Source organism: Pantherophis guttatus, chromosome 10 (assembly GCF_059756535.1).
Source record: "Pantherophis guttatus breed Tessera chromosome 10, ASM5975653v1, whole genome shotgun sequence".
Taxonomy (NCBI): Eukaryota; Metazoa; Chordata; class Lepidosauria; order Squamata; family Colubridae; genus Pantherophis; species Pantherophis guttatus.
The window spans coordinates 12,628,638-12,652,329 of NC_142072.1; the positions used below are offsets into that span (position 1 = coordinate 12,628,638).

General features: G+C 41.7%; 2 protein-coding genes across 46 annotated transcripts in view; both read left to right on the forward strand.

The window, feature by feature from the left end:
• Window positions 1–7,998, forward strand: part of NKAIN1 (sodium/potassium transporting ATPase interacting 1) — a 39,521-nt gene extending 31,523 nt beyond the window's left edge. Inside the window, exons 6-7 of the mRNA XM_034413716.3 lie at window positions 4,526–4,607; window positions 7,344–7,998. Of these exons, the coding sequence (XP_034269607.1) occupies window positions 4,526–4,607; window positions 7,344–7,353 (92 nt within the window). The 3' untranslated portion in view covers window positions 7,354–7,998. The remainder of the gene's footprint in view (window positions 1–4,525; window positions 4,608–7,343) is intronic.
• Window positions 7,999–19,515: 11,517 nt separating this feature from the next.
• Window positions 19,516–23,692, forward strand: part of PUM1 (pumilio RNA binding family member 1) — a 57,287-nt gene continuing 53,110 nt past the window's right edge. For 24 of the 45 annotated variants that reach the window (XM_034413700.3, XM_034413703.3, XM_034413704.3 and 21 more), the window contains exon 1: window positions 19,535–19,754. The gene's annotated coding sequence lies outside the window, so the exon portion shown is untranslated. Of the gene's footprint in view, window positions 19,920–23,692 lie in introns of all 45 variants that reach the window. The other 21 variants (XM_087876610.1, XM_087876613.1, XM_087876611.1 and 18 more) reach the window with 6 other exon arrangements.

Here is a 23,692-nt window from a genome sequence, read left to right on the forward strand (position 1 = left end):
GCAGTTCATTTAGTGATTGTTCAAAGTTATAATAGCACTTTAAAAAGTGACTTATGACCATTTTTCACACTTACAACTATTGCAGCACCCCCATGTTCATGTCATCAAAGTTCAGATCTTTGGCAACTGACTCATATTTGTGATGCTTGCAGTGATCTGGGGTCATGGGATCACTTTTTGTGACCTGTCAAGCAGAGTTCATGGCGAAGCCAGATTCCCTTAGCAACCGTGATACTAACTTAACAACTGCAATGACTCACTTAACAACTGTGACAAGAAAGGTTGCAAAATGGGGCGAAACTCATTTTACAAATGTCTCGTTTTGCAACATAAATGTTGAGCCTAATTGTGGTCATACGTTGAAGACTATCTGTGTATGATATTGTTTCAATACAATAATATTTACACAATATTCACTGAAGATTTTTGACACCCTATGTTTTGTTTAGATAATTTACCCCCATTGCAAATAAGATGTATTCTATCAATATTAATTACAATTTAGGATGTCAGTATTATAAGGTTTCCCAGATCTGATCATTCTTCTTGGCCTTGCAATGCTGAATATTTGGTATCTGTAAAGGGATGTAGAGATGAGCTTGGTGAACGAATAGATCAGTGGTGGGTTTCAAATTTTTTTACCACCGGTTCTGTGGGTGTGGCTTGGTGGGCGTGGCATGGATTGGTGGGTGTGGCTTGATGGGCATGGCAGGGGAAGGATACTGTCAAATCTCCATCCCCTCCCTGTTCTAGGGGAAGGTTACTGCAAAATCCCCATTTCCTCCTGATCAGCTGGGACTTGGGAGGCAGAGAATAGATGGGGGTGGGGCCAGTCAGAGGTGGTATTTACCGGTTCTCTGAACTACTCAAAATTTCCGCTACCGGTTCTCCAGAACTGATCAGAACCTGCTGAAACCCACCTCTGGAATAGATGAACCATTAAGGAAGGAGAAACAGCAAATCCCCCATGGAAAGTGGAAAGTGTGGGGAAAAAAACCCTCAAAATAACACGGCTTTGTTTTTATTTGATTAAAAAAAAAACAAACCGAGAAAAACTCAAGGGCTTTCCAAAATTGTCTTCGTATATCTTCAAAAATAAAGGAACATTCCTGGATTCCCTTGCTGTGTATATTTCCTGGCCTTGGCCTATCCAAACATCAATCTTGAAAACTTCTCCGAATTCCTCTCTGCCTCTTCTCAGGACAAACAGAATCAAGGCAGGATTATTTGGCACTTCTGCTTTCCAGTTTTCCCAAACTGGCCAGTCCAAACCTGTTCACTGTCACTTCTTATATCCTTTTGATAGACTTATCCCAAACAACCTTCTCAAATGAATTTAACAAACTAATCCCCCTTCAGTTTTAAGCCTTTACTCCTGTTGTTTTTTTGGTTTGTAGAAGGGAACAAAATTGGCCTATGGTGAGGCTCAGCCAGATACCGGCTTTGCCCATTTCCCATAAGCTTAACTCCTATTTTAACAGTTTTCTGGTTACACAATCTTGAGTTCTTCTGGTTTATAGCATATGTTTCAGTTTTCTCCTCTTGGCATATCACTATCACTTCCCTATTTAGGTCCCCTCATTGTGGGAGCAGTGTGATCCCAGAGTGTCTTACATTTTGTATCAGTAGAACAATATTCTTCATATTTAACACAGTTGGCAATCTTATAAAATTTTAGTAATAGTACACATATTTTGTTAAATTATAATCTTTCATTCTTTGATTATTCGATATTTCAGTATGTTATTTTTATACCAATCTACAAATTCTAAATGTCACTCCTTTTACTACAAGTAAAATAGTAATAATCCTATTTGTTGTATTTAACAAACTTATATACCGGTAGTTTTAATAGTAATACACACATTTAAATTAAATTATAATCTTCCATTGTTTATCCCCTTTCTAATTTTTAGTTATGCCGTTATGTTTTTTTAAAAAATCTCCTTTCTAATCACATTTTAATACAAGCAAAATAATATTCATATTTACATTTGACAAGTTATATAATTCTAATAACAATTAGAGTTAATAGAGTTCTATTAATACATGATAGAATTATGTGTTAGCATGAAAATGTTTTGCTTCTCACCCAAGAAGCTTCTTCAAGAACTGAAGAAGCTTCATGAATGAGAAGCAAAATGTTTTCATAGGAGAAAAACTGGAAAAAGCACCTTTGGGATGTTATCTTGAATCCTAAGCCATTTTTTTTCCAGAAAGATTGTCCTGCCAGCCAGAGGCTGATGATATGGTTTGACAAAAGTTCCAATAGCATAGTGGAAAATTAAAATCTTGGTGTGAAATAAGGGACTTCTAACTTAATGCGAGAAGCGGCTCTTATATATTTGAATCCCGGCAGGGGCTCCTAATGGCATAGGCGCTGTGTGATTTGATACCAATGAACTTTATTAATAAGCTTTACACATGAAAAGACCTATTCATGGGAGGCAAATTATAAGCATTAGCACGCTGTCTCTTCCAGCTCTGTGGGCCAAAACTGGTCCTCGTGTTCCTTCCCTCTTTCTCTCTCCCCATCCCCCATGGGTTTTGAGAGAGCGAGAGCTTTGGTTTTTGACATTCATTGATTTATTTTCAGAGCTAATAAGACACTCCATTAAAAAGATGAGAAGGCAGCCCTGGCTGCAGCAAATTTAATATGGAAAATACATTAAAAGCATATTTGAAAAGCTTAGATAATGCAGAATGACAACGAGATGGGTGGAAAGTATCAACGGGGCTTCTTTTGCTAGTTTTGATAGATAAAATATCTCATTTACCACTAGGTAAATGGAGTAAGATTGGATGCTTTCCCTTTATTTATGCTTTTAAGATCTTTAAGCATAGATTCCAGGATCAGCTATTCATCAGACTTCCACTTTCATTTAACCCCGTGGGGAGACGTTGGGTTCCCCTCCTTGGCCAGTTAAAGGATGATGGGCCAGGAAGACTTTTCACTAAATGAGTGGACTTTGTCTGAAATGGTATAGGACCGTGATGGCAAACCTGTAGCACGCATGCCACAGGTGGCACGCAGACTACAAAGTTGACTTTGTAGTCAACTTTCACTAAATGAGTGGACTTTGTATTGCTTAACGCATTGTAAGCCGCCCTGAGTCTCCGGAGAAGGGCGGCATATAAATCAAATTTAAAAAAAAAAATCTTCCCCCAGTTCCATGGGACCAGGGGTGGGCTCCTGGGGGTTCGGCAGGGTTCGGGCAATCCTCTAGCCAAGGATCGTTGGGATTCGGTGAAACCCCAAATGCCACCACACCCCACCCCTCCCAGGAGTCTCCACACAGCCCGTTCATCATTCTAGGTAAGTGCAGGGGCTGCACGGAGGGTCTGGGAGGGCAAAAAATAGGCCTACCAGAGGTTCCAGAAGTCTGGACACGGGTCTGTTTCTGGCCTCCTGAGGGCCTCCGGACCCCAGGGGAAGCTGTTTTTGCTCTCCCGGAGGCTCGAGGAAAACCCATGGAGCCTGGGGAGGCCGAAAAACAGGCCTCCCAGAAGTCTAGAAATTGGCCTGTTTCTGGCCTCTGGATCCCGGGGGAAGCAGTTTTCGCCCTCCCAGAGGCTCAAGAAAAGCCTTTGGAGCCTGGGGAGGGCGAAACACCCCCCACCCCCTGCTGTGGTGCAGGCAGCCGACTAGGCCACGCCCACCCAGGCCACGCCCACCCAGCAACAGGGCAACGAACCCGTTGCTAAAGAATCTGAAGCCCACCCCTGCATGGGACCCAACACTGCTGTCCTTTTGCAAAAGAACCAATGGCTCAGCTGACTCTAAGAAGGCTCTAGAGATTAGGAGTGAGATGGTTTTTGTAAACTCTGACTTACGCTCTGTTATTTTTAGCTTTTCATTATGGCTACATTAGTTGTCGTCATATGGTTTTATGACTTGGATGTCAGCCACTTGGAGCCTCTGGAGCAGAACGGAATGCAAATTTCACTAAATAAATAAATCAGGGATATCTAATTGGATGCCATGAAAAAAAAAATGAACGGCAGGCATACCGCACTTCCTCAGACCAGAGTCCCTGGTCCTTTTCGGTACCGTATAGGTAACTTTCACAGAAGTAAGTTCCATAGATTGCCTTCAGTTAGCAAGCCGAACCAGCTCATTAAAAGCCTAGCAGAAACTTTGCAACAAGTTTTTTTTTAATTTTCAAAAAACCTTTATTAAAATTTAAAATATTAAAATACAAATACATCTGTAACGAAAATACGTCCATGATACCGTGTTTCCCCGAAAATAAGACCCTGTCTTATATTTTTTTGAACCCCGAAATAAGCACTTGGCCTTCATGAATATCTGCCTTGGCAACTTAAGGACATCTCTGGTTCTTTTACTACAATGTTTTCCAAATTTGGTAATTTTAAGAATTCTCAGAATTCCCCAGCCTACATGCTGGGACCTGGATGTTTTATTGCAATTGTCTTTAAATGACTACTTTTGAGTAAGATAATGGCCACTACATTTTCTAGCTGCTTGCCAGAACAATCTCCCTCTTGTCTTTTCACTCCACAGTTGATTTTATTGGAGGGTTTGATTCCTACGGCTACCAGGCACCACAAAAGATGTCACATCTGCAGTTGCAGCCTTTATACACGTAAGTGGCTTTGATAAATTGAGACCTAGCTTCCCCATCAGGCCTTTGGAAGAACTACAGGGAAGTAGTCTTCCTTCCCTTTCCCTAACCACATACAGTGTGGGGCAGTGGCTATCAAGCTCAGAAAAGATCCAGGCAGTTCAAATGTATATAAGGGTTTATTGCAAGCTTAATAGCACTTAGCAATAGCACTTAGACTTATATACCTTATAAAAGCTTCATAGTGCTTTTACAGCCTTCTCTAAGCGGTTTACAGAGTCAGTCTATTGCCCCAACAATCTGGGTCCTCATTTTACTCACCTCGGAAGGATGGAAGGCTGAGTCAACCTTGACTTAAGCTCTCTACAAGAATCGAACTACTAACGGTCAAAGCAAATTGGCAGTAGATAAGAGTCGATGGAATTCAAGGTGGACTGGACTTAGAGCTCTTGTGGGAATGAAAGGATTCGAGACTGATGACACATTTGACTCCTTCCTCAGGCTCAGCCTGGTCATCTCCTACATTGGCTTCTCTTCCCAAATGGTGCAGTGTTCCTGCATTTGCTCTGACTCTCTCCAGAAATGGAGAAAAGATTGAACCATGCCTTTATGAGTAGATGTGCATGGGGGAGTGACCTTGGGAGACAAGAGGAAAGGCTACAGACTAGACAATAGTCAGATAAGAGGCAGCTGAGCCTGCACAAGGAATGGGAGCTTGGCAAATGTCTCAGAAGAAGGTGAGGGGGTGAGTCAGTGCTTCCACTGAATATTATATGATATGGGAATTATTTCATCAATGGTTAGAGAATAATGACTAGGGGTACTCGGGTTGCTGGCTCTTCCTGTGTTCCTCTGTTCGTCTCGCCTCATGTTGCATTACGTTGCCTCACATCGGGCCAGGTCCAGGACCGGCTTTCGCTTGTTCCACACATGAACGCAGCTAGGTTTTTCCCACTGAAGTGGTACTCTTTTATCTACTTGCAATATTGCATGCTTTCGAACTGCTGGGTGGCTGGGAGCTGGGGAGCGAGCGGTAGGAGCTCACCCTGTCTCGCAGAGCCAGGTTCGAACGGCCAGAGTGCAGACCATTTCTGGCCAGAAGTTCCAGCACCATTAACCCATTGCACCCTAGCTGTCCCCCTAGACTAGGGGTGATAGGATAGCAGTCTTCCAGTACTTGAGGGGTTGTCATAGAGAAGAGGGAGTTAACTCCCTCTTCAAAGCACCTGAGGGCTGGGAAAGCCGTAATGGGTAGAAGGTCATTAAAGAGAGCTACAACCTATAATTAAGGAGAAATTTCCTGACAGTGAGTACAATCAGTGGAACAGCTTACTTCTGGACTTTTGAGGGGCTCCATCAGTGGAAGTTTTCAAGAAAGAGACTGGACAGCTGTTCGTCAGGAATAGTATAGATAGTTAAAAATAAATGGAGATTAGTGAAATACAGAAAATACGTTAAGATAGAGATGTAAACAATATGATGATTCTTACAAATATGATTGTTAAGACTATTGTGTTTAATGCTACTATTATATTCTTATTAGAAGGTATGTTAAGAGGGAGAAGTGAATAGGTTTATTATGGTTATTATGATTGTAAGATTAGAGAATTAATATCAATGTAATGAATACCGTAAATTCTGATTGCGCAGAGATATTTGTACCCAGACGACACACTGTTTAATGGGAGATGAAATGTTCAAATTTGTTTAATTTTTTTTTTTTTTTTTTAAAAAGGAATGGTATAGGAACTCCTGCCAAGGGCTAGACTAGAGCCTAGATGACCTCCAAGGTCCCTTTGAACCCTATTATTCTATGTTCTATGAGGTATTATTTATATTAAGATCCCTTGCCATCAAGCACAACCTGCAGATCATAAAACTGCCTATGAACTGCTGCTGAATTCCGGCATCCTAAGGTGAAGAGGGGCTGAGAACAGGCTGAAAAGTATGGGTGGTGACATCACAGATTTCCCATTCCTTACAGAGCGGGAAGAAATTGGGAAGGGTCTGTTCAGCGTGTGGAGAGGGAAGCCTATTTTTATTCCCCATTTCCCCTCACCCAAGATGGTTGGGTTTTACATATCTCAGGAAACGATAATTAGTTGAAAAAGCAAACATTGGGCTGAGTTAAGACAGTAAGCTAGGCCGAAACAAGACCACACCGTGGCTTAGCGTCAGGTCTGCAATCAACCACTGTTGGTGCGTTTGTCAAAAAAAGTGGTAGTAAACTCTGGCATGGCTCAGAATTTGGGGACATCATTTTCTCTAGTGCAGCATTTCTCAATGCTGTCAAGTTTTAAGATGTGTGGACTTCAACTCCCAGAATTCCCCAGCCAGTTGAAGTCCATCAACATTGTTGGCTGGGGAATTCTGGGAGTTGAAGTCCACACAGCTGCTGGCTGGGGAGTTGAAGTCCACCAGTATTGCTTGCTGGGGAATTCTGGGAGTTGAAGCCCACACATCTTAAACTTGACAACGTTGAGAAAGACTGCATTTAGTGGTAGAGATGAAAAATTATCTGGAGTTCAGGTAAAAGTTTCAAATGGAATTCTCACCTATATCCCTCTGTGTTTTTTTCCTTTGCCCTTGTTTTGGAACATATGAATATTATTAGACTGAGTAGTTTCTGGTTTGTCTTTGCCTCCCTTTTGTTCATTTTGAGACCAATCTGTGTTTCTCCAATTGCCTCCGAAGAATGATATGTTGCAACATGGAGGTATAATCTTATGTCACTGATTTTCTGTTGTTCTTTTTTAGCTCTGGATAATTGCTTCCTTGCCTACCTACAGTGAACAAGCCTTTGGGGACGTTTGCAAACAACAATAACAACGCCAAGCCAAGCCACCAAGATAAATGGAGTAGGGCAAAAGCATTTTCAAGGCCGTTGTCAGTTCTGCTGGAGATTTGGTGTTCCCGGAGGGACAACTACGCCGGTGACTCCATCTTGTCCTTCTCATCCGTTAATGCCTTTCGTTTGGTACCTAAGCAAGAATCATGAACCCATTGGGGAAACTTTGACCAGCACTGTTTCTCCAGATCTAAAAGTTTCTGCTTAAAAAAAGACCTCGGAGCCAAAACAAGCTCAGGACTCCACCTACTGGCCAAGCTGTGTACTGTCACTGGTTCACACTGGTCAATCCTTCAAACCTGGGATCTAATTCTTTGTCTCCCAAGATGAGGAGAATCCTTTTCTAAGCGAGATCCTTTTTTCTTTTTTGGGGGGGGGGGTCAGATTTTTCTTTTGTTGGTTGGTTTTTCTAAAAAAAATAATAATAATTCTGGGACGCTTCTTGTCTGAGCAAATGACTTTCAGCGCGTTAATCTGTAGGTTGCAATATTTTGCAATAACGAAAAGGAGTAAAGGAATAAAATGAATGGAACATGAAATAAAAGGTGGGTAATGGAAAGGAAAGTTGACTAGGGTCTGAAATCTGTAACATGTGCTCCATCCTTTAGTGAATATTTTTTAAGCTGCTTCGTCTTTGAAACTAGAGATCGCATGGTTGCCTCCAAATCGACTTCAGAAGCATTCCATTTCTGATGTACAGCCAGAATTTTTTCTTCCAACTCAGCTTTCAGGTTAAGAGGAAGGGAGAGAAAAGGCAGACAAAAGTGAGGAAAAAAGTAGGGGGGCTGATATAATGTAGGCTCTGAGAGGAACCCCTGAAAAACCTACCATATTTTTCGGAGTATAAGACGTACTTCCCTCTCCCCTTAAAAGAGGGTGAAAATTTGGGTGCGTCTTACACACTGAATGTAGCCAAGCCCACCCACTGGCCCCCACCCTTTGGCCTCTGCCTCCCAGCAATTTGCCTCCGTGCAGCAAACAGCTCATTTCAGTTTCCACTTCAGCACAGTCTGATTAGCACAAGCAGCTGATTGTCAGTTGGATCCGCCTCCCTACCATCATCTGTTTCAGGCTTCAGGGATTGCCACTGCCTATTGCCCATTCCAATCCCCCCCCCCCCCGCAACGGGCGGAAAATGGGGTGCACAGAGGCCGAAAACAGGGCATGCGGAGGCTGAAAATGGGATGCGGAGGCAGAAAATGGGGCGCACAGACATGGCAATAGGTTATGGTAATCCATGCAGCCTGAAACAGCTGATGGTTGGGAGGCTGATCCAACTGACAATCAGCTGCTTGTGCTAATCAGACTGTGCTGAAGTGGAAACTGAAACGGGCTGTTTGCTACAAGGAGTAAAATTGCTGGGAGGCAGAAGCAGATTTTTTTTTCTTGTTTTCCTCCCCAAAAAAGGTAGGTGCATCTTATAGTCCGGAGCGTCTTATACTCCGTAAAATACGGTAATCAAAACATCAGTTAAAGAACACCAGTTAAACATATCCGTAGTCAGAAATAAAATGGAGCCCGTCAAATGGAGGTCTATTTGGGCATGCATGGTTTATTTTTCTTCAGAGGACACCACCTCTCTTCCACTAAAAGCGTGAGATGATAACTTCTTGATTCTAGAGATGGAAAACGGTGTTCTTAGGAAGGGGAGGTATGATGGGTGAAGATCGGTGTACAAACCGTTTTTGTGTATCTCTTTGGGATTTCTTTTGTAAAGGGGCTTCGAGTCTTTCCTACACACCTGTGTAAGCCTCCTGTGGTTGAAGGGTCATGAGATCAGTGATGACAAGCAGGCAACCTTGTTTAGTCTTCAGGCTCTGCCAGAAGAGCTCCCATAACATTCTGCAAGATGTCCTGAGATCTTGCAAAGAAGCACTGGAAATCTTATGATTTCCACATGAAGTCTTGCAGAATGTATGGATACATGAAATTTTGACACTTTCTGTGTCAAAAAATAATATTTTAATGGGGATGAGCATCTTTTAGATGTGTGGTGGATGGCCTAAGAACCCATGGCTACTCTACACTGCAGATTCTAATCCAGTGTTTCTCAACCTTGATAACTTCGGGATGTATGGACTTCAACTCCCAGAATTCCCCAGCCAGCATGCTGGCTGAGGGCATCTGGGAGTTGAAGTCCATACATCTTCAAACTACCATATTTTTTGGAGTATAAGACACACCGGAGTATAAGACACAGCTTAGTTTTTGGGGAGGAAAATAGGAAAAAAAAAATCTGCCTAACAGGTATTCATCTGGCTAGCGTCCTTCGTCTGGTCAGCTTCAGGACATTAGTTTGCTGGTTTTTTATCCCCTGCTTGGGGATAAAAAAACAGCTTCTAAGGCACAGCTGAGAGGAAGCAGCAATGAGAAAAGCAGGCAAAGCATGGGGAGATTGCTTCACTCTGTTATCGCCTAGTTAGGGCTGAAAAAAAGCTTTTAAAGAAGAGCTGACAGTCGATTGCTTCACTTGCTAGTGCATTGTTAAAGCACAGTGGAGAGTGGAGGGCTTGCTAGTGCCTCGTTAGCGCCTCGTTAGGGCTGAAAAAAAGCTTCGAAAAAAACTACATTCAGAGTATATAATGCACCCAAATTTTCAGCTTCTTTTAGGGGGGAAAAAGGTGCGTCTTATACTCTGAAAAATACGGTACCAAGGTTGAGAGACCCTGTTGTAATCTGAGATTCCATATCCATACCATGGCGATCACAGGATGGGTCCCACTTGTTTCTAACTTCACTAGCAAAAGCCAAGTACGTCCTTGCAAACCAGTCTTCCATTTTTATCCCCTCTCCCTTGTAGAACTATTATCCTTTTTAATTTTAAATTTAAAAGCACTGATTTTAAATCAGTATTTTTCAACGTGGGCTTTTAACTCCCAGAATTCCCCAGCCTTTCCCTTCCGAAAGTGGAAATGAAGAAACTTGTGGCCTTGCTTCATTCTGACTCTTCCACAAGGCCTATGTTGGCAACCCTAATGCAGGTATGTCCTAAACTTATGGCCACAATTGAGCCCAAAATTTCCGTTGCTGAGTGATAGTTTTAAATGAATTTTGACCCATTGTACGACTTTTCTTGCCGCAGTTAAGTGAGCAACACGGTTGTAAAAGGCCACACTTGGAATATTGCATTCAGTTTTGGTCGCCATGATGTTAAAAAGATGTTGAGACTTTAGAAAGAGTGCAGAGAAGAGCAACAAAGATGATTAGGGGACTGGAGGCTAAAACATATGAAGAACGGTTGCAGGAACTGGGTATGTCTAGTTTAATGAAAAGAAGGACTAGGGGAGACATGATAGCAGTCTTCCAATATCTCAGGGGCTGCCCCAAAGAAGAGGGAGTCAAGCTATTCTCCAAAGTCCCTGAGGGTAGAACAAGAAGCAATGGATGGAAACTAATCAAGGAGAGAAGCAAATTAGAACTAAGAGATTTCCTGACTGTTAGAACAGTTAATCAGTGGAACAACTTGCCTTCAGAAGTTGCGAATGCTCCAACACTGGAAGTTTTTAAGAAGATGTTGGGTTTCCACAATTTTGGCCACTACTGTGAATAGATTAAAAGATGGTGTACGAAGTCTTTCTGCTGTTTCTGTACCAACGATAAGGAATGCTATTTTCCGGAGGCCCTGCTATTTCTGAAGTACCATGGAAGCCATTAGCGTGGCCATAGGGGAAAAATAGTAGGGGGCATTTTTGGCATCAGCATGGTCAGAAATTCCCCATCCCTACTCTAACCTTCTTAAAAGCTTTCTCTGAAATGGTGTCCCTGACTCTCACTGATGTGCCAGACTGCATAAGCATAACATTATGCTGAACTGCCATCTGCACCTGCTTTTCAGTGTCTTCTAAACATGAAGTCCAGCCTTAATCTTGGATCCTCCTGGATAACGTGGACCTATTACTGTCTCTCATCTACTCAGCAGGGCTTTCATGGGGGGAAAAGTGGGGGGAAGGGGGAGCTCTGTATGCTCTGTTGGTGGAAAGGTGGGATATACAGGTAGTCCTCCACTTACAACCACAATTGAGCCCAAAGTTTCTGTCATTAAGCGAGACATTTGCCCCATTTTACAACCTTTCTTGCCCCAGTTGTTAAGTGAATCACTGCAAGTGTTAAGTTAGTAACACGGTGATTAGGTGAGTCTGGTTTGCCCATTGACTTTGCTTGTTACACGGTCGCAAAAGCTGATCCCCATCACCCCAGAACATTTGCAACTGTCATAAATATGAACCAGTTGCCAGGCATCTGAATTTTGATCGCCTGACCATGGGGATGCTGCAACGGTCGTAAGTGTGAAAAATGGTCGTAAGTCACTTTTTTCAGTGATGATGTAATTTGAACGGTCACTAAACGAACCGTTGTAAATCGAGGACTACCTGTATATAAAATAAAATGTACCTATTGGGATGGCTGTCTGCCAGATTTCCTGTGGATTGTTGAAAAGCTGCTTGAAATTTCTCAAACAAATAGAACGTCAGATCTGTTTTGTCAGATTCTTCCTGTTTCTTTAAATCAGGGGTCTGCAACCTTAAACACTCAAAAGAGCCATTTGGACCGGTTTCCCACAGAAAAGAAAACACCAGGAGCCACAAAACCCTTTCCGTGCCTGACTATTTCTTGAGCAGCCACAAAACTAGCATATGTAGTTGAATTAAACGTTTTGTTCTCTTCTGAAACTTTTCTTTTCTTGGATTTATCCATGGTTGGCCTACCAGGGGTTGAAAAGCTCAATAAATCACGTGCTGGCGGGTGTCACACATTGGCGGTTGTGATGCATATTTTGAGTGACAGGGAGCCACAGCAGAGGGGTGAAAAGAGCCACATGTGACTCCAGAGCCACAGGTTGCTGACCCCTGCCTTAAATATCTCTGGTGCAATATTCTTGCAGAAATATTCTGTTGGAATAAGTCTTCACAGGGTACAGGGTGCCTCCTTGATAGAACAGTGCTGAGTGCAGTTTCTCAAACTTGTCAGCTTTTAAGATGTGGGGACTTCAATTCCCAGCATTGAAAACTTCCTAAGCATTGAAAAAGGTAATGTACGATTATATGGTGGACTGAAAAATAAAGACATTCCCTGACACAGCAACTGGAAGCATCCTCTTTCTTGATGCTTTATCTTACACGACCTTTGAGGAACAAGATGCTGATCTTACTCAAGGTGCTTATCCTACTCAATCTTTGAGGAACAAGATGCTTTATCCTATTCAATCTTTGCATCTGGGTAGAACAATTTGCAAGTTTCTCCACTTGCCCAACATGGCACCCAACCACAAATATTTAATATTGTACAGAGTTGAAAAACTCGACCCCTGTTTTAAGTGCTTAGAGTGTGCAAGCTAATTTTGACATAGAAATCACAATATAATAATGGCAAAATATAGCTTTCTGCACCTATTTCCCCCTTTTTCTGAACAGTCTAATATGAGAAGATCCCTACATGGGAATTTAACGGAGAAGAAAAGGTGAAAGAGGTAGATGTAGGCAGCCTTTTGACTTTAGCTATGTAATCTTCTCTTTGTCTATTCAGAAGCAAGTGGAAGTGTTTCCTCTGTGATAGCTCGAAACGTTCCTTCGTAAGGCATATGAGGAAAATTCTTAATCAATTAACTGATGAATTGTGTCATTGTGCTGATTAGCTGATAAACTGGGGCCACACAGTGGTCTAAATTATGGTATCTGGAATAAACCATAATAGTTTTCTTTATATCATACAAACAGTTTAATTCATACCATAAATTAGGGAGGAATAACTTTTTGGTAGCCGAGAGCCATACTGATCTCTAGAAGATATGCTGGAGTTCAGTATGTTTCTTTCATCAAAGGATAATAATAATAATAATAATAATAATAACAACAACAACAACAACAACAATAACAACAACAACAACAACAAATAATAATAATAAAATAATAATACCCTGTTTCTCAAAAAATAAGACCTCCCCGGATAATAAGCCCAATTGGGCTTTTGTGTGTATGCGCTAAAATAAGCCCCCCTGGAAAATAAGACCTCCCCAAAAATATTTAAACCTATGCACAGCCGGTCCCCACCATTTCCTCTGGTTAGGGTTAGGGAGACAGAGCTGGAAATCAGGTAAGATGTCAAGAGGAGCCCTGTCTTACTCCACGTGTCCCAAAATAATAAGACCTCAGCGAAAATAAGGCCAAGCACTTATTTCGGGGTTCAAAAAATATAATTTGGGGGAAACACGGTAATAATAATAATAATAATAATAATAATAATAATAATAATAATAATAATAATAATAATAATAAAATAAAAAAAATAATAAAAATCATGAAATATCACGACCTGGCCATTGAAACTACACAGCTATGGATGAAACATGTAACAGAGATACCCATTGTCATCTGGCCACTTGGTACCATGTCCAAGAATTTTACAAAACACATCAAGAAATGGCAGCTTCCTGCAATAACACCAGCGAAACTGCAAAAAACTACCCTACTCAGAACATCATATATTTTAAGAAGATACTTGGTTGATACCTAGAACGCTGGCAGCAACTTATTATTAACCATTAGCACCAGTCAATGGTATTTATGATACATTTTTAAATGTTCAGTTGAGTGAGTTTCATGTTTAATGAATAAAAGAATAATAATCTTTATTGTCATTGTACATATATACAACGAAATTGATTTAGCCTCTACTGGTGCAATCCATAACAAAACATAACAAAAAGGTTGTTAGTTCCTCTATTTTAGCAAGGAAAATTAATGCCCTCTGTATAATTTTGGCTTCAGTGCCCACCATCGCCAGCCGGCCTATTCCATGGCCAATCCCTGTGTGATCCATGCCATAACTATCTGGAGGGAGGGTCCGTCTCTCATCTAAATAATTCATCATAAGCACTGCTAATCTTGAAAGCCCATTCAAGATAGGTACTTTGAGAATTTGCCCTGTTCACTTTGAGAATTTGTTCTGTGTACTTTACTTTAGGTTCAAAGTACACTCTGGATTTGTTTGGGGTTGAAACCAGACAAGAAACAACAGGTACAAACCCTGTAAGGCAAGTTGGATTGAGAAAAAGGGAAGAGCTAAGAGTCTCAGGATCCAGTCTGGTGATCTCAGTGATCCCCTGGGACCACGGGTTATATCTTCCAAGCTTCTAGACTCGTGCTGGAATCCATCCTTGGGGAATTTCTAACAAAAGCTCGGAAGACTAAACCTCTGGTCCCGGTGAGCGACCCAGATTGGATTCTGCAACATTATCCTGGGACACATACTGTATATTTGCCTTCACTCATGAAGAGCTAATGCTAGTGCATTGAACAGTTCAGCTAAGAGTCGATTTAAAATTGGGTGTATAACACTTCAGCACTGTACCACACAAGTTGAATAGATCTGAAGTTCCCTCTGATGGGATCTACAAATCAGAGAAACAAATCCACAAATCGGAGGAATAAGCACAATGTGGAAAAAAAGAACACAGATGTGTGTTTGTGTGCATGTGTGCAACAATTTATTTTTTCCTCTCGCATGGAGTTGGAATAAGTAATTTGTAGTAGTAGTAGAAGATGATATACTGGGAGCTGGACAATATTTTTTTTTACTTCTTACCAGGGGTGAAATCCAGCAGGTTCTGACAGGTTCTGGAGAACCAGTAGCGGAAATTTTAAGTAGTTTGGAGAATCGGCAAATGCCACCTCTAGCTGGCCCCAGAATGGGGTGGGAATGGAGATTTTGCAATATCCTTCCCCCAGGAGTGGGAAGGGAATGGGGATTTTGTAGCATCCTTCCTCTGGAGTGGAGTGGGAATGGAGATTTTGCAGTATCCTTCCCCTGCCACACCCACCAAGCCACGCCCACAGAACCAGTAGTTTAAAAAAATTGGATTTCCCTACTGCTTCTTACTATTGGCTTTGCAACTTCATCATCGGCCAACAAAATCTCTTATTTTCAAATTGCCTTTAATGGAGTTGGAAGTAGAAACAGCAGTGGTAAGCACTTGAGAAGTCAAGGGTTTGATTTGCGGAGGGCAGAGTCTGAAACATTAAGCTAAACTGGCTTGATGGGATTTACATGGCAGCTGCTGACCATGAGATCAGGTTGACCCTAACCTTGATGGCTTTCCGGAAGAGCGTGAAGATCTGTCTTTGCCATCTCACCTGGGGATTAGAGAGCAGTATGAGCCCCTGAAATGACAGGTGTTCTTGAATGACTGTCCTTTTCTGGTGACTATATTATATGGCTTTAAATTGTTTTTAAACATTTTACATTGTTTGTACGGTTGCTTTATTATTTTGGGTCCTTGGATATGTTTGGATAAGTCCTTGGAATTATGATATGTTTTCATCATAAGCCACCCAGGGTCATGGAAATGAAATGGGTGGCTATATACACTGAATAAATAAATAAATAAAATAAATTTGAGGAACCTTTCTCTATAAAGCCCCAAAGTGGCTTAGGTTAGGTTTGTAAATCTATGTAAAATGAAAGCAGCAGTGCCTGCACACTATTCTTACCATTAATCCAGTTCTCTGGCCTCAGAACAACACACAAGACATTTGTGGCTTTGTACATCATGAGAATACGTCCAAAGTCTGAAATCAAAAGATAATCTTTTATACTCAACACTCTGGACAATAAAAAGAGAACTACAGCCAATGGGCTGTGGTATGTATGTCGTTTTCCATGTCCAAACACGCTACTTAAAAAATTAAATCATACATATTCTGTCAGTGTTTTCTAGATCCTAAGTAACAAATTCTTTTATTTCTTTATTTCCATTTATTTCTTATTTTATTGATAGCTCTTTATTTCAAATAAAATATAATTGATTCCATGCTTTCATTTAAAACAAACTTCGTAACTTCGATTTGCTGTCGAGCCATAGAATTACGATGTTCCAAAATTCTGCAGAGTTATAATGGGTATATATTTCTGTTGCTGGGCTGATACTCTATAAATATCAAGGGCTAATAATAAAATTGCCAGAGCGGTAAAGAATCCAGAAACCTTATTAAGAGTGGCTTTTTTTTTTTTATTAAATCCTTCCTTTTTCCTTTCAACCTGGTGATTTCCTCTTCCTGCATTGTTCCTCGTCGCCGGATTTCAAAGGAACGGTTCCTTTAACGACGACGTATACTTGCAGGAACTACGAGTCCCAGAATGCACAGGGGCAATGGAATGGGTGCACCTTTCATATCCTGGAAAAGCAATGCAAGGCGGGACATGGAGTCCACAAAGTCGATCATCTGTATTTATAACGAAGAGGTTTCCAGAGGGACTTTTCTTTGTGTAACTCCGCACCGCCTACTTTCTTTCTTTCTTTTTTTTTAAATTACAGATGCGTATTGTGGCACTGGAAGCCGAATCTTGTATATTGGATAGAGATGCCTGTTCACACAGCATGTTATCCTAGTAACGCATGGAATAAAGCACAATAAAATCCGTCCACTGAATACACTAAACCAGTGTTTCTCAACCTTGGTAGCTTGAAGATGGGTGGACTTCAACTCCCAGAATCCCCCAGCCAGCAGCGCTGGCTGGGGGATTCTGGGAGTTGAAGTCCACCCATCTTCAAGTTACCAAGGTTGAGAAACACTGGACTAAACAAAAACAAACACAGTTGACAAACCACAATATAAGTTCACACAAGGCTGGTTTATATCCCAGTCCTTATCTGTAATAAATTTACTTCAATCTGGATTATGTAGATGTATTGGGTCTGCAGTTCTTTTAAAAGCATAGTTTTTGGAAATACTGTTATATATCTGGGGAGTTTGAGCTTTGCTTTGAAAAGACCTAGTCACAATTCTTGGTAGTACAGTGGTTTAAAGCACCGTTATTAACACAGCTGCCTGCAATTACTGCAGGTTCGAATCTTACCAGGCTCAAGGTTAACTCAGCCTTCCATCCTAAGGTAGGTTAAATGAGGACCCAGTTTGTGGGGGCAATAAGCTGACTTTGTATAAATATACCAAAGTATGAAGGCTATTGCTTAACGCATTGTAAGCCGCCCTGAGTCTCCGGAGAAGGGCAGCATATAAATCAAATTTAAAAAAAAAATTCTCCCTTGCTAATATTGTCTAATATTCATTGGAAAGCGCTACTGTGTTCCGTTTCTGTAGGAAAGGTTTTTTAGAAAGCACAGGTTACTAATTTGTTACCTGTATTCACCCTTCGTTTTAATCTGTGATTCTTAAGGTAAATCAAGTGAGCACCGTCCTATCTTTCAGGTAAGAAAGTTTGCAGGAGGAGGATCTGGAAGCTTGATTTGGATGGGCATTTAGCAAATCTTTCTCATTAAAAAAAAGTGATTGACAAGATGTGTATGGATGTCAAGTCCATATTTGCAAAGCAGGAAACTGGCATAAAGTTGGAGGAAATTGAATAAGATCACACTGGTTTACCGAGTAAAAGTAGCAACTCTGCACCCTTCAGGCCTCAGGAGAAACTGGGCATTTTCCCACCATGTTCAACTCCATCTTGTGAGAATGGTGCCATCTTGTGCTTGCTATTCTGAAACATGTCTCAACTGGTGAGGGAGCGAAATTGGGTTGAGCGGATTTCCTCTGCTGCCAAGAATATGGAATGGCCTTCTGTGGGTGAAAGAACAATTGTGTTGGTGGGGTGTTTATAGGCAAGGAGAGAAGTTGGAGCAGTTTTCGTTAATAAAATAGTTAGTGTTTTCCACTGGTATGGCTCGGGTGACATGACACCTTTAACTAGGTTTATTATAACCTGTTAGAAGCCAAGCAGCTGGCTTTGGACAAAAGACTAACATTGGTTTAATTTTTAGATGTATCATGTAGTGGTAGCCAACTTGTTAGGGATACTGTATTTATGTCATTGAAGCTGCCTAATTCTTTCACGATACTGTGCAGGTTCCAAACACAAAACTATATACCGTGTTTCCCCGAAAATAAGCCCCTGTCTTATATTTTTTTTGAACCCACTTGGCCTTATTTTTGGGGAGGTCTTATTATTTTGGGGTCGTGGAGCAAGAGGCAAGGCTCCTCTTGCCATCTTACCTGATTTCCAGCTGTCTCCCTAACCCTAACCAGAGGAAATGGTGGGGACCGGCTGCACATGTGTTTAAATATTTTCAGGGAGGGCTTATTTTCGGGGGGGGGGGGCTTATTTTAACGCATGCATTCAAAAGCCCGATTGGGCTTATCATCATGGGATGTCTTGTTTTTGGGGAAAAAGGGTATGTATATAAAGCTCACAACTGACTGGAAGAACAGGACCTCAGTCGTGAATCACTCCACAATCTTGCTAGGAGGACCTGAATGCGCCCACCCTACTTGATCCATACTATTTGGACTTTAAACCAGGATGCTAACTGGGGAATTCTGTGAGTTGGAAGTGCGCACGCCTTTAAAAGTTGCTAAGTTTGAAAAAACACTGAGTGAATTTTTTTTTTTTTCTTTTCCCCAAGTGCAATTATGGTCATCAAAGCTTCCAAGCCTTGCCCGTATCTTGCGGGCAATCTTGCGGGCAGAGAGAGAGAGAGAGAGAGAGTTTACCCTCTCGGGTTTCTGCCTGTCGAGCCAAGCTGCCCCACTCCGTCTCCTTTCCTTTTCGTTTGGCCCCTGGGGTTCCCCACAACTCGCTCGGACCACCGACGGCAGGCGGGTTTAGTTTGCAGCGCAGGCACCGGTAACAGTAAAGTAACAGAGTTGGAAGGGACCTTGGAGGTCATCTAGTCCAACCCACTGCTCACTCAGTGAGACCTGTACTAGGGATTTGACCCGCCGAACTGCCGACCTTTCTGATCGACAAGCTCAGTGTCTTAGCCACTGAGCCACCTAGCCAGGCCAGGTGATTGCAACGTATTGTCTGCAATAGGGGGATCAGCTTTTTTCCCTCCCCCTCTCTCCTGCGCTGGATCACTGCATTTGTGAATGCAACGTTCTTGTTAACCCGCGTCTGTTAACTCCAATGGGTCATTCACTCAGCCCCCCCCCCAAAAAACCAACCCTCTTGGCAAGTGCCCAATGGGCATTTTATTGCCCCTGTGCAGAATGCACGGAGATCCAATGCAACTTCTCTCTTGGGTGGGAACAAACCCTGCCCGAAAGGCCCTCCCCTTCCCTTTCCCTTCTTTTCCTTTCCCCTCCCTTTCTTTCTTGGCTTCCCCGGATCCCGCCGCCACGCCGTGGGTGAAACTCCGCGGCGCCCGAGCTTCTCTCGCGCTCCAGCCTCAACTTCCCAGAATGCAGCGCGCCTCCCCGAGTCCCCAGTGCGCCGCCATGTTGTTGAAGTGAAAGGCAGGGGGAGCGGCAGCCAGAGCTAGAGGCCGGGGGGAGGGGGGGGCCGTTGAGATCCGTCTTCATCCTACCGTTCCGCCCGTGAGTATCCGGACCGAAGTGGGTTAGAACGGGACTCCGGACCCCAGGAGGCCCGATGGTGGAACCGTATTGGGGTTAGGGCTTCGGCCGAGGCGGCGAGGGCCCTCCGAAAGGCGGCCCTGGGCGGGCAATTCTTGCCGAGGCTCTTCCTCGCGCTTGTTCCTGGTACATGTTTTCGAGTCCGAGCAAGGCCTCTATTGTTGTTCCCAGGAAGGGGAGAAGAAAGGCGAGCCGCTTCTTTTGGGGGACAAGGGGAGGCCGTTCAGACGACCCTAAGAAAAGAAAAAAAAAGGGGGGGGTTTCCTTAGGCTCCCCCAACTGCGGCTTGGCTTTATTTTATTTTTCCTCCCCCCCCCCACTTTCCTTCCCCGGCGCTTTTCTTTTGGGAGAAAGGAGGAGGAGCGCTTGGTTGGCCTTTTAGATACTTCTTTCCAAACAGCCAGGAAGGCAGCTTGGTGATTTCTCGAGTGGGAGTGGGGGGGGGGGGCTTTCCCGGGCTTCATCCAACTCCATCGTGGTTTTGAAAGGAAAGTGGGGTTGTGGGGCGTGGGGTGGGGGGGGAGAGGAAAGTAAGACAAGGGAAAATAACTAGGATGGGGAAGGCGGGTAGGTGATGCCTAATTAACACGTATATGCAGGAAATGGAGTACGTGACTTCTTCTGCCCAAGCTCTTAGGGGAAAGTTTTATCTGGTTTTTTTTGGGGTGGGGGGGTGGGGTGTATTGGGTGTCATCAATGAAGCTTTGGGCTGGATGGAGTGGTCTCTTTTAAGAATTCAACCCTTTTTGTTGCCTTGCATTCAAAGCTGTGCCGCTTTGGTAGGGATGTATAATTGGGGTTGCTTTTTGACTTAAGTAATGTTTAGGATTAACAAGGCAAATTAAAAAAAAAAGTGCTCTTGAGTTTATTATTTTTTTTCCCCCTAATTGAAGAGGAGGTGGGGAGGAAAATAAAGGTTTTTCTTTCTTGGCTTCGCTTACATAACTTTTTAAAAAATTTATGTTTTGGTCCGTAAGGAAGCCAGCAACAGGAGGCTGTTCTCTTCTCTTCTCTTAGGCCTTCGGCTGTTCCAGCTTCAAGTTAGTTTTGGCCAAACAGTTTGGAAACAAAGCAGTTATGGAAGAGAGAACCCGGTGGCCTATTGTTATAGTGTGTGAATTTGTGGCATAGCAGTATTTTACCGTGCAGTCAGTACATATCCAGGAGTCGGTCCTGTTGTACTTATCAAATGTTTGTTTGAACAGGACACACTTGTGTGATTTGTTAGTTTTCAGTTGTTTAGATTGCATTTCGGCAACAATTTTAACAATGTAGCCTGATTCTGTACATGTTTACTGATAGTGATTGGCCACTGTATTACTCCCCATGTTTGTGTGTGGGGAATTATGTCCTATATCAGTCCACTATTTTGGGTTCTCACCCAGTGTTTTTAGGTTGTATAATTTGAAGGCAGTTTGAGGGGAAACAGCTGATTTCAGGTTTTGCACTAAAGAGTTTTGATGGCTTAATAAGATAAGTTTAAATTACAGGTATTTAGACTAGAGGTATTTAAAAAATATTTTCTTGCATGGGACTTTCAAAGTATAGTTTTACATTTAAATGTTCTATTTAGGCAGTTTTCTTCTTTACCAAACTGATTTTTGAGTTTATTTCAAACTGTTCACATATATACACACACAGATGAGTGCACATACATATGTGTGCTTATATGTACGCTATGTGTAGCTTCACATTGTGCTCAGCTGCAAAGTGATTTATTTAGATTTGGCCTGTGTGAATCCAGACAGATTTGGTTTGTTCAGCAAAATATTAATACACCATCGGTTTTTGTGATCATGTTTTAATTTCCGTTCCATCTTAACACTGGGTAATTTGTAGCAGGCATAACTTTTTATTGAAAAGTACATTAACAAACTCTATGGTAACTAGAAATAAATCTCACCAGAAACTGAATCAAAACCAAAAACAATTTAGGGGCTCAAAGTAGGGAAATTAAAAAGGCAGTGGTGATCATGAGACCTGAACATACTGAGTTGTAATATTCTTAAAACAATGTGTTTCAAATTGTACACCAGGACTTTAACGTAAATATTTTTGTTGCGTGAAAAATGAAAGTAGTAGAAGTTTAGTGTGCTATTTTCTCCTAGTGGCAATGGACTTTTGATAAGGGATAGTTGATAAACCCTAGATGGGCTTTTTGTCTTCAGTTCTTAACAAGCTAATTTAGGGTAGATGGGAATTGTAATCTGTCAGTTTTAGAATGCCTGTTTGAGGAAAGTTTTGCATTTTTGTTGAACTATAGAGTTTAAACCATTCCTCTGATTTCTAGGCAACAGCATTCTTGACATTCTAGTCAAATGTACACCATGACAGGTGAATCTTATCTAGGTAGGTTCTAGAATTTTCCAAGACATTTAATTCCATTAAGCATCTTGATAATTCTGTAATACAAAGTAAATACAAGGTGTTTTATAATGTCTTCTTGTAAACGAGGGGGGTAAAGAAATGGGCTAAATGAACAACAACCCCCCCCCCAGATGTGATATGGGGTTCACTTCTCAATTGCCTGAATGATCAGGCTCAGTGTCACCTGTTTCCATGCGGTGATACAAAAATTTTACACTTAATTTTCCTATGATACTGTTCCCCATTTGCCTTTCAAAACTTGTCAGTCTTACTCATTTTGGGATGCCTTGCGGATGGCAGATAAAAATCTATTGCTGAATGACTGTTGGTAGTACTGATGCTTGCTAAGATTCTGAGGAGAAAGTGACTAACTCCTTCATCATAGTTTAGCCTACCCTTTTTCCATATAGCTCCCGCAGCCTATAGAGTCTTTTGTTGTCATCTTAGTTGTGGTCCTGTGTGATAGATAGGTGTTGACTAAGGGCAAATGTCTCACCTTAGATCTTCTGAGGTTCTGAGCTGATCTAAGCTCCAGTGTTTCTAACTAACATTCTAACCATTGCATGGTATTCTTGAGTTCTCCGGAAGACACAATACAGTTAGTTTTCTTAACAATTTTGCAAGCAACAATGCAGGAGTGACATTGCATGGGACACTTTCTTTTCCATGGTCATGAATAGAACGGATACTACGCAAACATCTATACAAGAAATGGACTTACAGGGGAAAATGTACAGAAACATACGCACCAGTATTATTATTTTCCTCAAGCACTATTTATTGACTTGGGCCTGGATGATGAAAGTGTTTTATTTCAGTAGTTAAGAATTGTTACAATGCCATAGGCTTTTCTTTGAATTTTGAATATAGAAAAATAACACTTTTACCCTTAACATTTTCAATATATGCAGTCTCTCACTGAAAGAATTGATGATGTTGTTTTCCACCAATCGACCTCATTGTTGCTGCTACTATTGTAGTAAGATGGTCTTTTGTCATATGGATTTGCCTTTATATCTTGAGACAGGTGGATTGACAAGGAGCATTAATGCAACACAAAAATCTTGAATGCAGTGCAGTGCAAAATATATTGACTTTTTTTTATTATTATTATCTCAAAACCTCTTAAATTATTTTTTTAAAAAGAATTGCAGGATAAGCTTCCCAGGCCCATGTACATCACTCACTTTTGATCTAAAAGGTTGACAAAGCCATTCACAGCATTTAAATTTATAACAAAGATTAAGACAAATAACAAATAGCTTGTTATCACTAAATACAGCAGAGAAACAACTGATGCATAACAGCTTATACCCCAATTTAGCCTTGCAAAAAAACAACAACCCACTAACAATTTTCCTTTTACATTAGTTCTTTTTTTCCTTTTTAGCCAAAGGTGCTCTAGATTCTGCTAACTCTCTGAGGATATCAATGGAAACAAACTAAGGATCAAATCCCTCCTGAAAGCTCTAGAAATTCTATGCAACTGCTTACTTTATTTTTTCTTATTGCTTCAGTGAATGGCATGTCGA